Below are 15,189 nucleotides of genomic sequence, written 5' to 3'. Positions count from 1 at the left end.
AAACCTATCCCAGTTACTCCGTAGTCATTTGCGTACTCCAGTTAGTCTCGACGGAAATACTATGTTCTATTCCGTGAGCTAATCTACCCAACCCAAATCCTGACTATCATCCTAACAATCCTAACCATCCTAACCACTAACCCTACGCATCTATTTAGGATGGTTAGGGTTTGGGCTAGGATTAGGGTTAGTTAGATATGTTTGCGTGATAGAATATGTTATTTAGGTGTATTATGGTGGTTGTAGCTAGAGGGCCATCACTTTACCGGCCACCATCTTGTCTACAGTTCACACTGCATCAGTAGCTCAGACCGGCACTACCGCCGTGGACTTCACCTTTCCATCGGCAATATCTTGGGCGCTTCCTGCCAGCTCGCCGTCATCTTTGGCCGCCGTTTCAATTATTGTAGCTCTGTACATCTCCCTCTTCGGCCTATGTAAATGGTTAGCATAGGTCTTTCAACACGAACCAGAGAAGGTGACGTACCCAAGGTATTTGACATCAATATAGCGAAGCACACATGTCATGGCGATGACGAGAACGCCGATGGCAATGGCCGACTGCCACGCGTATTTGTCTGTACACAGTGAGATTCTAGGCGCATTGAAATCTATGGGGGGCCAGAAACTCACAGTACGGGGCCTGGATTGCCGGCCAGACCAGGACTTGCGACCAAGCCGAGATTGCGTAGTAGCCCGCAATGGACACGCCGACGATCAGTGTCCTTGCCTCGGAGTCATGAGGCAGGATGTCGGCCAGCCACGCAAAGATCAACGGAGCCGTACCCATTGCTGTAAAAATGATGAAGTTGGATGCGTATGCTACACCGAGGGGTGTTGTGGTGGGGTGCGCGGACCAGACGCTCATGGCGATGCAGACGGCGACGCCGATCACGCCTGTGGCAGGAATTAGATACGTGGTGGCCCTCGGACGATTTGAGCTCGGGAGTGCTTACCCTGGGCGACGATCAAAGTCCATCTCGTCATGAAAAGATCGGATAGAATTGCCCAGATCCAGACTATCGACGAGCGTTAGTCCGATTGCTAGTCCGGTTCGGTTCGATGACAGTGGAAAACTTACCGAAGACCACATTAATCGCACTTCCCCCAATAGGGATGGCGTTTACCTCCGAAGTCGACCATCTGGGGCTTCCGTCGGGGTTCTTCAGGCTCTTCAAAAACAGGCCGAAGTAGTTGTTGCCGTACGACTCGAGTACCGTGGCGATGTACAAGATGGGAATGAAATAGATGACCCAACTCTTGAATGCGCGCCTATTGCCAGTCAGTCAGTTTTCGCGTCTCAGTCGGGCATGGGCCGTCGTACTTCGCAGCGGTCCAGGTCATCTTCTTCGGCTCTGCCTTGCCGTGACGTTCCAGTCGCTCCATAGCAAGCTGGGCGTGTCCCTTCTTGAACCAGAACGCTCTTGGGTTGGGGTTGTTAGGGGTGTCGGGCAGCAATACGAAACCCAAAGCACCGACGACAATCGTCATTATCGCATTAACGATAAACAACCAGCGCCAACCGGGCAGTCCTTCAGTTCCAGTGTTAGTCACAAACTCCCAACAGCCCTTGGACGTGAAGAAATTGGGTCATACCGTGTAATCCATGCATGGAGCTCCGAATCGCAACCTGCAACGCGCCAGACATCATCGACCCGACAGCTTGGCACGAGTGGTAGAACCCCATACGCTTAGCAAGCTCTGAAGGGGTGTACCAGTACATCAACAGCGTCATCATACCCGGCCATGCGCTGCTCTCACAGAGACCGATAAGGACGCGGAGCACGTAGACCTGTTGCGCGTTCTTGACGAGAGCGAACATGCCCGTGATGATGCCCCAACAGACTTCGAGACCAGACAGCCAATAGCTCGGGCGTACGTAGGTTAGAATAATTTGCGAGGGGATGAGCATGATGCAGTAAGCGATGTTGAAGTACGTCGTGAAGCTGGGATGAAGAGTTTAGCGCTGGAACCCCGAGGGTTTGTTGTAGGATGTGACGGACTAGTTCAATTCATTTCCATAAAGATTCAGATCCTCTTTCATACCAGAGACGTAGGCGTTGTTGATGTTCGTTTGATCGAGGTCTTGACGGTCCTGTCAATTGGCCGGGCTTCCCCTCCCCATTGCGATGTTACTTACACTTGATAACTGTAGACCGATCTAATTTAGTCCAGTGCCAGTCACAAATCCGTGATCAGAACTTACCCTGGGAAACGCACCCGAATGTCATCAGGAAGATGTCCAACCTTGACGGCGTTAGAACACTACTCAATCCAAAACTTGTGCGTGAGAGAAGCTAACCTTCGGACAAGGCTCTTCTCCTCTGGTGTCCGCTCATGGCGTGCCGTGAAGGCAAGGTTGCCAAAATTCATGTCGTCTTACGCTTCTTTGCGGACTCCAAGTGCGTAGTGGCGATCGTGCGATGGACTGTCACACGCGGGGGCCGTGGACGAAGCTACCGCATACAGGTCTATATACAGCATACATTCATTGCACTCCGGGGCCTAGAGCGTGTTTTGTAGATAAGGCACACCCGGCCCGGTGTGCTCATATTCCACGTTAATCAGGATCGCCTATCTCACAACCCCGGCCCCGGCCGGACCTGCAAAAGTCTCGTTATCACCTGACGATAAGTCACAGCGTTGTTGGGACCTGGAGATAGGGCCCCGGAAAAGAGGGGGTTGCCGATACACAAACGCGGGCCGAGTTCTCATTGGAGCGGCCTTGGCCGCCCGACGAGCGGTAGACCCTCCGGCGACGAAGCGACGGCGCTCTTGGCGAGCTGACAAGGTTGGGTAATGGGGAATGTGGCCCAGTCTCTTTATAACTGAAATTACATACAGCCGCTGCCAATGACTGGCTGCAGAACAGAGAATGCGGGACAAGGGGCTGGGGAACCCCATAATCTCCGTTGGAGCAGTGTACGCGGCGTGGGTAAGTCGCCGGCGGCGGCGACAGGTCGTTGTCCTCCCGGCTCCCGGAGAAAGACCGAGGCATAACCACAACGGCTTCTAGTTCGGTACGCTAGTAGGTGAGCACTATTGGATGCCAGAAGTGCGTAGTCCGCAATTCGATTTGGCTAGGCAAATAAACGACGTGGAATACGGATACGCGACCCGCTGCTGGTGGTGTTTGGTTGTGAACTGGCAGGGGAAACAAGCTCGAAGATAGTTTCGAGCGCAGTCGCAAAGAAAAGGACGTCTGCTGAGAGAGAACGTCTAGATGTCAGTGCTGGTTTGTATGTCGCCGAGTCAGTAGATAAAGGTGTTCGTTGCACCGAGTGGCCGGATAATATCTACCTGTTCCGTACTTTTCCTACCTAATTAGTGTGTACGTACTTACGTACTAGCTCCCTATGCGGGTAGGTAATGAACACTCACGAGCACGGTTTCTGGTTTTGCGTGTAGGCCCCTGGTCGGACAGAAAATGCGGTACGTACACAGCGAGCTAGGTAGGTATATCAACGCACGGACCGTTTAGCCACTAGCCTGAGCGGTGACGGCGCATTTTGCATCTTGGACGGCAGAATTCCAGATTTTTGGCTGCTCTCACATTTCCATCTAACCTGACCCTTCTCCCCTCTGACGTAGCCTCAATCCGCGTTCTTCAGGGCTCCTGCACATCGTTATCGCCTACAAGTGATATCCCGAATCTGGAATTCCGCCTCAAGAACAACTGATATCACCAAGCCTGAACCAAGACCTGAGTCGCTACGATGCGGCCAACTACAAACATGGCTCCAGAGACCCCTCCTAGCAGGGGCATCTCCTCTCGTCTGTTGACGATGAAATTCATGCAAAGAGCCGCCAACTCCGGCCCTGCGCCAGAGTCGTCCCCAGAGGAGCCCTCGTCAAAGCGCCGCAAGTTCCAGAACTCTCCTCTTTCTGGCGATTTCCACTCCTTCGACCAGGCCGCTGTCCAGGCAGCTATGAAGCAGCAAGAAGCTACGCGCTTGTCGGCGCTCGAGGCCTCCAGGGCCGAGCTGGCAGACACGCATTGGGTGCTGGATGGCGACTGGGGTAAGCCTGCCGAGGCCGAGGCGGCACCGCCAAACATTGTATACGTTGGCTACGCAGACATTGATAGTGCCGATGGGGAGGATGAATCCAAGCCTGTAGCACATGTCGGCAGGAAGAAGGTCGGAAGCAGCAAGAAGAAGGCGACAAAGGTAAGCCTGTGCGGCCGAGGTGTCGTGTTGTATGCGCTGCGGCTTATCATCAAACCTCCAGACCGAGACTCAAAGCACGCCGAATGTCGACAACGATTCCAGTGACTCGAGCGGTCCCAGTGACTCGGACGACTCGGAGGAGTCCAGCGACGAGGATGATAGCGATTCTTCCTCTGGCGACGAGGAGTCAACGCCGAAGCCTGCCAAGACCATCAAAGGCCTATCATCCGGCGGCCAAGGCCGCACAAGGGTCAACCTGCAGCCCAAGAAATTGACAGAGTCAATGAAGGCTAGAGAGTTTCGAGAGAAGCGGAAGAAGAAAGAAGTGAAGCTGAACAAGCTGGCATCCATCTCCGGTGGTGCTAGTAGCATCTCTGGAGCGGGGAAACCAAGTGTTCCCTTTAACTGTCACAACTGCGGTAAGCCAGGGCACAAGGCCGCGGATTGCCCTGGTCAACGGAGGGGAGATGGTCGTCGGAAGTCTGGTGGGAAATCACGGTAAACCTAATATTTTTGCGAAGCGCATTGTTGCCTCTCATAATGATACCATTGCTCTCTCGAGTCCACCACATACCAACGGTCCTCCAAACTCTCTTGTTTGCTATACTAAACCGACGCCGGCAATGGCTTCCCTCGCCGACCTTGTAATGCAGCATAACGATGGAGGGAGTTTCCATACGGGATTGACGGCAGATGTTTATTCAGCACATGGCAGTTCGATACGGCATAGACATGCATTTTCGACAGCGTCGAGTGCACTGGTAGCGCCACGAAGGCGTGGAATTCTTCCGAGGCGTGTTGACTAGAAGATAATAGGTAGGCAAGGTACGGCGTACATAGTAGTTAACCTGGCAGTGGACCTCTCACCCTAGCTGCTAACCATAACCCGGACTAGTGCAAAGCTCGAGTGCGCCCCGTCACAACTGACCGACCGGCATTCGTTTATTCCAACATGTGTGTGTGTGTATCTTCCAACTCGGCTTTCCGGTTCCCTACAGCGTAGATGTCGATGAAACGGTAATCACTGCCGATGGGATCTCGGGTGCCAAGTCGGCTCTCTTTGTTCCTCGACCGGGGTTTTTTTTTTCAACTCTTGTTTGCGGGACCAAGATACCACATCTCGCATGCATCTTCCATGTCTCTTGGGTGTAGCAGCCGGACCTCAGCACCTCGTAGTGAAATTCCGGAATGTATGTTGCGGCCGCGAGCCTCGGACCGGGTATGTGCCGCAGGGGGTGAAAGAAGAGGTTTGTAGATGACTTTGGCAATGTGGTACGCGATGCAGGTGCCCGCCCCGACAAAGACGAGCGACTTGATATCAGTCCTGCTCCAAAGGGTTTCCTCCTGGAGCGACATCTTGACGAAACCTGATGGGGGGGGGGGGAGACGCTGCAGCGTACTGTCACTCGAGGCACAAAGCTCGTTGGTCTCGACGGAGACAGGGACCGCGATATAACATTAACAACACACTTCAAGTCACGCCAGTCACTCATGTTCCCACAGTGCCATGTAGGTGAGTTTGAGACGCCGCTGGAACCCGACAGAAAGGCACTGCTGACTGACTGACTGAATGCGCGGCAGCTAGCTTCTGGCCATTAACAGGCGCCAGTCGCACCAGCCTGCCAACACACCCTCCCCTCCCCCTCCCCGCTTTCCCATCTTTTGGCCCAGGCGCAGCCCGATGGACAGTTGTCGGCCGAACCGATGGATAGTCTTCGGCCGAAGCCCGATGATTTGCGCGCGCCTTCAACATCTATATCCCTGTCCACCTCAGCCGAGAGATGGGTTGCGGTTACCAGATTGCGGGACTGCCAATCCAACCTTAAAAATATCGACCCACCCCCAACTTTAAATTCTCCAACTTCAAGTCACCCACCACCCCTCTACCTCCTTAGATTACAGAGTAATAGAGATGTCTCTAGGGTTAGATTTGTCTTCAAAATTTGAAGCTACTGGAGATGAAGCTGTTTTCTCTTAGTTTCAGCTAAATAAATAGGCTAGTTGGTCGGTGCGTGTTTGCCGCTTCGTTGGGACGGGCACCGGACCCGACGCGATGAATTCGTCGCCATGCCAAGACGATGCATCATCTAACGTTGCATTAGAAGATGCATTCTTTAGGCCTAAGGTCGTACCTGGCCTTGAGGTTACAAAGTCTCTCCAAATGCCACGCCTCGTGCCCGTACATGTGCTCGACGGGCTCGAACCCGTTGGCGTGGTTGACGTAGGCGTTAACCGACCACATCGGCTGGCCGTTGTTCCAAATTCAGGTCTTCTTCCCAGCATCAGCCAGGCAACAAACATCCATCCGTCGAGTGGAGTGTAGAGATCCCTTCGCAAGCCCCCGATCCCTCCCAGCGGCACAGTTGTATCGAGGATCGAGGCTGGGATATTGAAAGTGGCGCATCGGCCTTGGGGGAGGGGGTGGGGGGCAGCAAACTTGCCATTAGTGTGATATGAAGTATCGAGGCTGATGGATCAGAACCCAAGGTCAGCCGCGAACCGAGAGGCGTGGCACCATCATCACATGATCACTCGAGCTTGGCCCTGTCGTCTAAGGGGTGACACGATGGGACGCTCAGCTGGCATACAGCCGATCTGACGCCCCCCCCCCCCCCCCCCAGCGTTTAGTCCAGCTGAATATCCAAAAGGTCTCTGGATTTGACTCAGCTGACACCGACGCCGAAGGGACTTCGAACCGTTGGCCGACTTCAGGGTGTGGCGTGCAGGTCAGGGCTGATGGCCGACTGGAACCCTACCCCAGTCAAGGGTCGCGGAGACTTGTTGGACGCAGGCCCGAGCCGTTCTACGTGGAAATGAAGCTAGGAGGTAGACGCGGCTTCATGGCGAGGACGAGCTGTATCAAGGCGGGACTGCTGAGCCCTCCCAAGATCACAACCGACTATGTATGCTGTCGTTGTCGTACCCATGGGGATCAGGCAACTGGTTGCAGTTGCGAATCACTAATGGGATTTGCACATCGAAACAGAGGTTTCCAAAGAGTGAGAGAGCACATTTTTCACCCCACACAGCATCTTGTCCATGTCTTCCCTCCTCTCATTGGGCGATGCGGCAGGCCAAAGATATCCCGACGCGCCGTCGCGAATTCGACAAGTCGTCTTTCCTCCCGGACGGCATGGAGAGCATGGGCTATCTCCACGGCATTTACACCACCGGAGACAAGTTCAAGTCGAACCGCCAGCTGATACAGGACCGCATGACCTCCAGCTTCCTCGACAATCACGTCGGACCGGCCGTCTTAAACAAGGGCCTCGAGCTCGTGGAGCTGTGGTGGCTGAGGGCCAAGCTGGCAAGAGGGCGTCCGTTCAGCGTCAAGAAAGATCTCGAGTACACCTCGCTCGGCGTCATGCTCGACTTCGCTTTCGGCAGCAACTGGAAGCACACGGCACTCGGTCCACAGGTCCAACTCCTGAGCAGGCTGGCGCTGGAGGACATCGACATCAAGACGGTGGACGACCCCGTCAGTTTACCGACGGTCCCCCTCGCCGACTTCCCGAACTCCGTCTACGAAGCCCCCGAGGTTGTGGAGAAGACCATCAACGCCCTCATGCCGAAGCTGCAGACCTGGTGGTGGTAGAAGCAGTCGTGATACAGGGCCATCTTTGACGAGAAAAAGCGCGTCATGAAGGAGCAAGTCGCGATCGGAGTGGACAACTACCGCTCTGGGCACGTCGAGACGGGCATAGAGCACATGGTGGCGCGAGAGGCGGCTCGGGCCGACAAAGAGGGCCGGCCGGCCGGCTTTGAAAGCAAAGTCCTCCGAGACGAGGTGAGCCCGTGTCCCCCCACCCCATTCCGAAGGGGAATCAGGTCTTCTTCATGTCCAACGGGCCCAGCTTCCTTTCGCCGCCCTTCTCCGTCGACGCCGGAGCGCGGAGCGAACACTCACGCGCGGTAGGAGGCTGGCGTACATGGAGATAAGGATCGTCATGACCTTGGTTGTCTAAAACTTCCAGCTGTTGCCGGTCTCGCCGGAGTTGTCGTCGTATGCTGGACTGGAGGGGATTGCACGCGTGCCGTAGCAGTGCTATGTCAGGCTCGGCGAGATGTACAGGTAAATTCGCGCGTCTTGGTCCACCTTCCTAACCCGAGGTTTCTGTTAGTTCACCACTAGGCAATTGGCAATTGGTTGCGGTGGGATATCCCCAGTTGACTGGCTGGTGCACTAAAGTTAGAACAACCGTTCCTTGTTGTCGTGAAGTATGTAAAGTGGACTGACCGGGACATGGGTTATAATAGTGTTATCCACTCAACCGCGATAAGGCACCATCTCCACAGTGGGCACCAATTATAACCCCACAAAGGTCAAAAAATGTACACTACTTCTATCTATGTACGCCTGTTTTTGCCTATCCCATTAGGGGCAATAAGGCCCTATCTCCACTTATTTCTCCGCACTACACTTACGTAATAGAAATACATAACGTAACACTATTTATCTTAATACTATTTTGTATAGTATTACTACTAAAATTAATATTATTAATTATTCTATAATGTCTTCTGATTCTAATACCTCTATATCTACTAGATCTGCTAGATCTGCTAGATCTATATAGGACTATATTAAGGTCTGTCTGGCTAACCTTACTGTTGCCTATACCTAAAGTTGCCTACTAGAGCGGTGTAATAATAGTACTATCTAGCTAGATAAGGCCCTAGATACTAGGCCTCTAGGCACTTTTACACCCCTTAAAGTGCTAGTCTAGGCCCTAACAATCTTAGTGCTGCTAGATTCTTTAGTTAACCTCTTCCTCTAATTTATACTAGTTACTCTTGTTACGTAGTAGGTTATATAGACTAATAACTATTTAAAGACCTTTTATAGCCCCTTTAAGCTATATTTAAGAACCTCTGCCTAAAGAGATACCTTAGTTAATAAGATTTATTTCTTTTTATTAATTATAATTTATATAGACTTATACCTTAAATTTTAAATTAATAGATATTAGTTAACTAGGCTATTAGAGATTAGCCTTACTTATAGGTTTACTTAGTATATAGCCTAGGATTAGTTTAAGCTCCTCTACTGCTAGCTTTATATCTTTAACTTTTTTAAATTTAACCTTAGCTAGGCTGGCCTAGCTTCTCTAATACTAGACGTATACTATTAGTTAAATCACGTAAGAGGGATATCCTATAGATCACGTAATAAATCGTAATATAGAATATAGTTACTTATTATATTAGTTAGTTATAAAGTAAATCTAGACTTTTAGGTAGTATACTAGTAGTAAGGTAGATACTACTAAGGGAGGCAGTATATTACGTAAATATTAGGTAACTACCTCCCCTAAAGTATACCTACTATATACTAACACTAGTAACTTTTCTTTTATAGTAAAAGTCACTAGTGCCCTAGCTATCTAGATTACCCTTAAAAGCCTTAAAAGCGTAATAAAAATTAAAACTCTAAAAGTATTACACTTCTTGTAGTTATATACTATATATTCCTATATCCTCTATTTTTCCTTATAAATAGTGTAGGCTTATACTAACTTATTTAGGGGCGTTTCTCCTTAGCTATAGCTATTAGAGGCGTATTCTTACGTTAGTTAGATTTAACTACTACTATTATAGTCTAGTTAGTTATATAACCTATAATCTATCCTTTGCTATATACCTATTATAATCTATTACGCCTATATAACCTAACCTTTTATATATATCTTAGCTTTGTTATTTATAACTAGGCCCTTAAGTGCTTAATTTAGGGATACCTTTATAAATCTATTAGCTAGATTATTAGATCTAGTAATTTATTAGACTTTATAGAGCTTATATTACTTATAAGACTATCTTAGTAACATAATATTAATTATAAGACGCTTCTCCCTTATAGTTTCTAGCTTAACTAGGTATTTATAAAGTAAATATAAGTCTATATATATAATAGTTAGGATTAATAAGATGTTAAGCTTCTTTATAATTATTATAATAGTTATAAAAAGGGCGTAAGCTATATTAACACCTATAACTATCCTATACACTTTAGATATAAAGACGCTTTAGGTAACTTATTTAGACTTTATAAATAAGAAATAAAAGATATTACTATAGAGGAGAAATTTAGCTTAGTTATTATTAACTTCCTTATTTATAAAGAGGATAATAAACCCTAACTATAAAGTTATATTATAATTATTAGTAAATAATCTATTTATAAATATAAATAGCTTAACTAATATAAGATCTAAGGGAATAAATTATAAACTATAGTTAAGTAAGCTTATTTACTATTATAGTTAATAGTTAAGGTCTTTAATTACCTTATTATCTAGCTCCTTATATTAGGCTGTAATAGAAAAATTATAGTATACTTTAGGCTAGTAAATAGAGGTAATATATACTTTTTATACCTGTTATTAGACAAAATCTTAGTAGGCTATAGGTAACTTTATATTAATTAATTATAGTTTTACTTCTTACCTTTTCTAGTAGAGCGTAATAAAAGTGTTTATAATAGATATAACTATAATAATCTTACTATTAAAAGTAAGCAGTTAGTTAATAGTAAGGAATAACTTATCCTTTATAGTAAATTTTACCTTAGTTAGTTCCTTATTCTCTTAGTTAGAAAATAGAAGGTCTATTAGGCTAATAGTATTATCTGTTTACATACTAATAAGTGTAAAGTGTAGATTTTTACTAAATAACAGGAGAAAATAAAGGTTATATATAATAAAGACTATCTAAAGATTCTCCTTATAGTAATAGTTATAAGTAGCCTACTAGTATATACTTACCTTAGTAATCCTATATAAAAGCTTAATAACCTTTATAATAGTATTATTAAGGTACTTATAATAAATTTAGGCTAGGAGTTTAGTATAAATAGTATAGTTAAGGTAGGAAGTAGATTAAATATAGGCCTACGTAATATTATATAGCTATATAACTTTACTATTAATAAAAAAGGAAAAGGCTAGCGTAAGGATAAGCTACTAGCTAGCTTACTAGATAGTAGGTAACTAAGTAAGAATAGCCTCCTTACTATTATTAGTGTAGCCTTAAATAATAAGGCGTAATTTCTTATAAAGCTTCTTATTAGTGCCTTTTACTTTATTTATAATTTATAATTTAAAAATTTACTTATATAGCTAAAGTTAGTTAATTATAGTAAATTTAAAGACGCCTTATATAATAAGGCTGTTAATCTTAGTGGCTACTAATTACTTAAATAGCTTACTAAGTACTATAATAACGCCTTTTTTATATAGTTAGATTATAAGGGTTTAATAGGCTTCTTCTTTTACTAAGAGGAAGGTAGTATAAAGTATATTAGTCTCTTATAGTAAAGTGTATCTTATAAGGATTTTCTTAGCTTATTAAGGTTATATAATAGTAGGATTATTAGTATATAGCTACTACCTTAAACTAGTTATAATAATAATAGTATCTTTAGTAGGCTTATTACTATAACTACTATTATTATTTAAGATAAATAAAGGATATTACTTAGCTAAGCCTCCTTTTTTATTATCTACTATATAGTATAGCTTAACTAATATAGATTAGAAAACATAAGGGCTATTAATATTAATAGTAAAGTCTTTACCTTAAGTAGTAAGTAACTTATATAGGCTAGACTAACCTCTTTTTTTATACTAAATATAAATATTACTACCTAAGGGTAGATCCTTTATTATAAAGGTATTTAGGCTGTTATAGGTAGTAAAAGCCTTATTAATTTACTATATTACGTTATATTTATAAAGATCTTTAGTTACCTTATAGATAGCTATTATATATTAGATTATCTTAAGTAAAAAGGTAAAGTTAGTAGTTATATAAGGGTAGGCGCTAAATACTAATAAAGTAGGTATAAGGCTATTTAGGCTAGTAGTATTATTAACTACTTTAGTAGCGCTTTAAAGTGCTGCTTTATAATTAATAGATAGGTATTCCTTTTAAATTATCTTATACGCCTATTAAAGTATAGTATAGTATCTTTTAATCTTCCTAACGCTATAATACACTTTAATAGGGATAATCTTAACTTTAATACCTATTATATAGGCTTTATATAAAAATTTAGTTAAAATAAAGTTCTACCTTATGTTAGTAATAATCTAATCTAGAGGTCCTTAGTAGATATTAATTTAGTAGTAACGTAGTGCCTCTTATATAGTTTTTACTAAAATATTATAAAGGAAGTAGGCTATATTAAAGGTAGTAGTAGTATTAATAACGTAAAGTATAAGGTTACTATTAAGGTATATAATATTAATAATAACTTTATAATTAAATAAATAGTTATTACGTAAAGTAAATTAGAATTAAGAAGAAGCCTTCTTATAGATCTAGTAATAATAATAGTACTTTATTAAGTATTTAATTACCTTTATTTTAACTTTATAACTAGCCTTATAAAGGATCTTATATAGCTAGTAAATTAATAGATAGCTAAACTATTAATAAAGGCAGTATAGCTTAACATTAGTTAGGTAATAACTTATAAGGCTTTACTTAGGCAGGCTAAGTAGTATCTATAGGTAGCCTTATTTTTATATAACTAGTACTATAAGTTTGCCTTATTAAAGAGTATTTATAAGGTTATTAAATTAAATTAATAGCTAATCTATATTAGCTAAGTAGAGTAAGAAAGGTATGTTAGTAGGTATTATATAAAAGGTAATATACCTAAGGGGAGTCTCTACTATAATAGTGCCTTATAAAGTAATAGTATTACTATTACTAAACTTAATCTTTACTTTACTTATAGCTATAGTGTTAATAGTTATAAATAGTTAAATTTACTATAGTGTAATAGCTTATAAGTAGCCTGTAGTTAAGTAACTTACTACACTTATATCTAGTAAAATACTTTAAAAAGTAGCTAATAAGTAATAATTTAGTATAAAGGTACTAAGTGACTTAGTAAAGATACTATTAAGGTTAATTTTTATTAATTAGTAATAGATAGCTTAGTTAGTAAGGTTAGTAGTAAGCACGTTACTATCTACTTTAGTACTACTAAAGAATATAGTTAAGGTGTAAAATATATTATTATCTTATTTTTTATTATTATTAATAATAAAGTAGGCCCCTTATAGATACTACTAAAGATTTTTATTATTATTACTATTTTTATTTTCTCCTTCTTATAGATAAGTGTCTTTATAGCTAGTAAGGAAGGTGTTATATGCAGTTAGTAAGGTATCTTTAATATAATAGTTACCTTTAAATTACTAGTACGCTTTACGTCTTTTATTAGTAGTATGCTTTATTAACTAGTAGCTAGGCTTATAGTAAATATAGTACTTTTTAGTATTATAGCTACTATTATTATTATTACTATTATAAAAATTACTACTACTATAGTTATTACTAAACTATTAATAATAGCTTTAGCCTTAGTAGGTGTAGTCTACTTAATATTAATTATTAGGTAATAAGGGTAAGGATTTAGTAAGGTACTAGCTATAATAAGGGCGCCTTATAGTAGTACTAATATATAACTATAATTAGCTATATACTTCTTCTAATATTATAGCTAGAGCGTATAGGTAAAGGTTACACTTAGGAACCCTAGAGTAGGTATTTAGTAACTAACTTCTTAACACCTTATTATTTTAGTATAATAAGGGGAGAGCCTATTAGATAAGGGCTAGCTTTAAGATAAGCTCCTTAAGGGCTTAGATCTTAGTTATTATAGGATTATTATATATAACTTAAGGAAGTGTTATTTCTTACTATTTAAATAAGTAAGTCTATATTTATTCTTATGTCTTAAAGTAGTTATAAATTTAGTTAACTATCTTATTAAAATTATAAATACTATTACTATAGATATAATTAATATAGAACTAAGATACCTTACCTTTTAATATAATAGAAAAGGCAGGACTAAGTTAGTGTTACTTAATCTTAACCTTACTATAGTTATCTTAAAAGATACTTAACTTAAGATTAAGAACGTTATATAACTTACTGCTATACTTAGTTTTATCTGTTAGTAGCTTTATAAGATTAGTTAGTTAACAGGGGTGTAGTTAGGAGGAAGGGATAGGTATAAATTTAGATTTATATAGTGGCTAACGTTATAACTTATTATAGCCTTATAATTAAAATCTCTATATAGTGCCCTAAGGTAAGAGGTTAGCAGTAGGCTTAGGGTTATTTAATAAATTAAATAGTATATCTTACTAAGGATTTACTTTATCTATTATAATAGGCTAACTACCTAATTACTTATTATACTAGTTATAATAAAGGTAATAAGGGTAAGAGGTTCTTAGGTTATATAATAAGGTATTAATAAATAAAGTGCTTATATTACCTCTAAGTACTAGGTTTAGATTAGTAAGTGCTTAGTAGATTTTATCTTATTATAAGAGTAAGGTTAGGCTATTTTACTCCTACTTTAGCTAGTAATAATCTACTATTAGTAGATAAGTTAGGGTAAATAAGGTTAGCTACCTTTATAAAGTAGTATTAGCTATTATTTATAATAATATTAAAAAAGCAGTAAATAAGGCCTAATTAATTATTAATCTCTCCTTAGGTAAGATATATTAACTAGTAATATTATTAATAAATTTAGGATTCTTTATTTATAAGTTAAAGATAGGCTGTTTATAGTATGTAAAAGTAATATTTTCTTTAGTCTACGTGTAGAAATTAGCGTTAAGAAGGTCTACTAATTTAGGTGTAATCCTTCTTTTTGCTAGATTAATAAAGACTCTATTATTAATAAGGTAATTACAAAATATTAATAATACCTTAGTGCCTATAGTGTTAAAGGTAGTAATAGTCTAATTTATAAAATCTAACTAGAAGGTAGTAAAAAGGTAGTAGCTATAAAGGTTAGCGTCTAACTATATAGTAATTATATATATTATATATAATCTAACTTTATAGAGGTCTAACTTATTAAGATTAAAATTAATATAGTTACCTTACGTTATTAGATTAACGTAGTAGATAAAAGTAGGTAGAAAAAGGAGAGGCTATAGGAGGTAGGATAGTAATAATAGTAATAGTAAAAAATATAAAAGGG

General features: G+C 41.6%; 3 protein-coding genes across 3 annotated transcripts; 2 read left to right on the top strand and 1 right to left on the bottom strand.

Moving 5' to 3' along the window:
- Positions 1 to 306: 306 nt before the first annotated feature.
- GLRG_08487 (major facilitator superfamily transporter) lies at positions 307 to 2,373 on the bottom strand (the record flags this gene model as incomplete). The annotated part of the gene is made up of 11 exons (XM_008099172.1): positions 307 to 433; positions 488 to 578; positions 634 to 897; positions 957 to 1,019; positions 1,082 to 1,272; positions 1,325 to 1,532; positions 1,597 to 1,946; positions 2,004 to 2,085; positions 2,141 to 2,149; positions 2,207 to 2,247; positions 2,303 to 2,373. 11 exons carry the CDS (start codon positions 2,371 to 2,373, stop codon positions 307 to 309), a joined length of 1,497 nt encoding a protein of 498 aa, XP_008097363.1.
- A 1,361-nt stretch (positions 2,374 to 3,734) lies between these two features.
- GLRG_08486 (zinc knuckle) lies at positions 3,735 to 4,671 on the top strand (the record flags this gene model as incomplete). Its single annotated transcript, XM_008099171.1, has 2 exons — positions 3,735 to 4,169; positions 4,231 to 4,671. 2 exons carry the CDS (start codon positions 3,735 to 3,737, stop codon positions 4,669 to 4,671), a joined length of 876 nt encoding a protein of 291 aa, XP_008097362.1.
- Positions 4,672 to 7,233: 2,562 nt separating this feature from the next.
- On the top strand, positions 7,234 to 7,764 carry GLRG_08485 (uncharacterized protein; the record flags this gene model as incomplete). The annotated part of the gene is made up of 1 exon (XM_008099170.1): positions 7,234 to 7,764. One exon carries the CDS (start codon positions 7,234 to 7,236, stop codon positions 7,762 to 7,764), a length of 531 nt encoding a protein of 176 aa, XP_008097361.1.
- Between the last annotated feature and the right edge of the window lie 7,425 nt (positions 7,765 to 15,189).

Source organism: Colletotrichum graminicola, assembly GCF_000149035.1.
Source record: "Colletotrichum graminicola M1.001 genomic scaffold supercont1.39, whole genome shotgun sequence".
Taxonomy (NCBI): domain Eukaryota; kingdom Fungi; phylum Ascomycota; class Sordariomycetes; order Glomerellales; family Glomerellaceae; genus Colletotrichum; species Colletotrichum graminicola.
The sequence above is the reverse complement of the archived record's forward strand: the minus strand, read 5'-3'. Positions and strand labels throughout refer to the sequence as shown.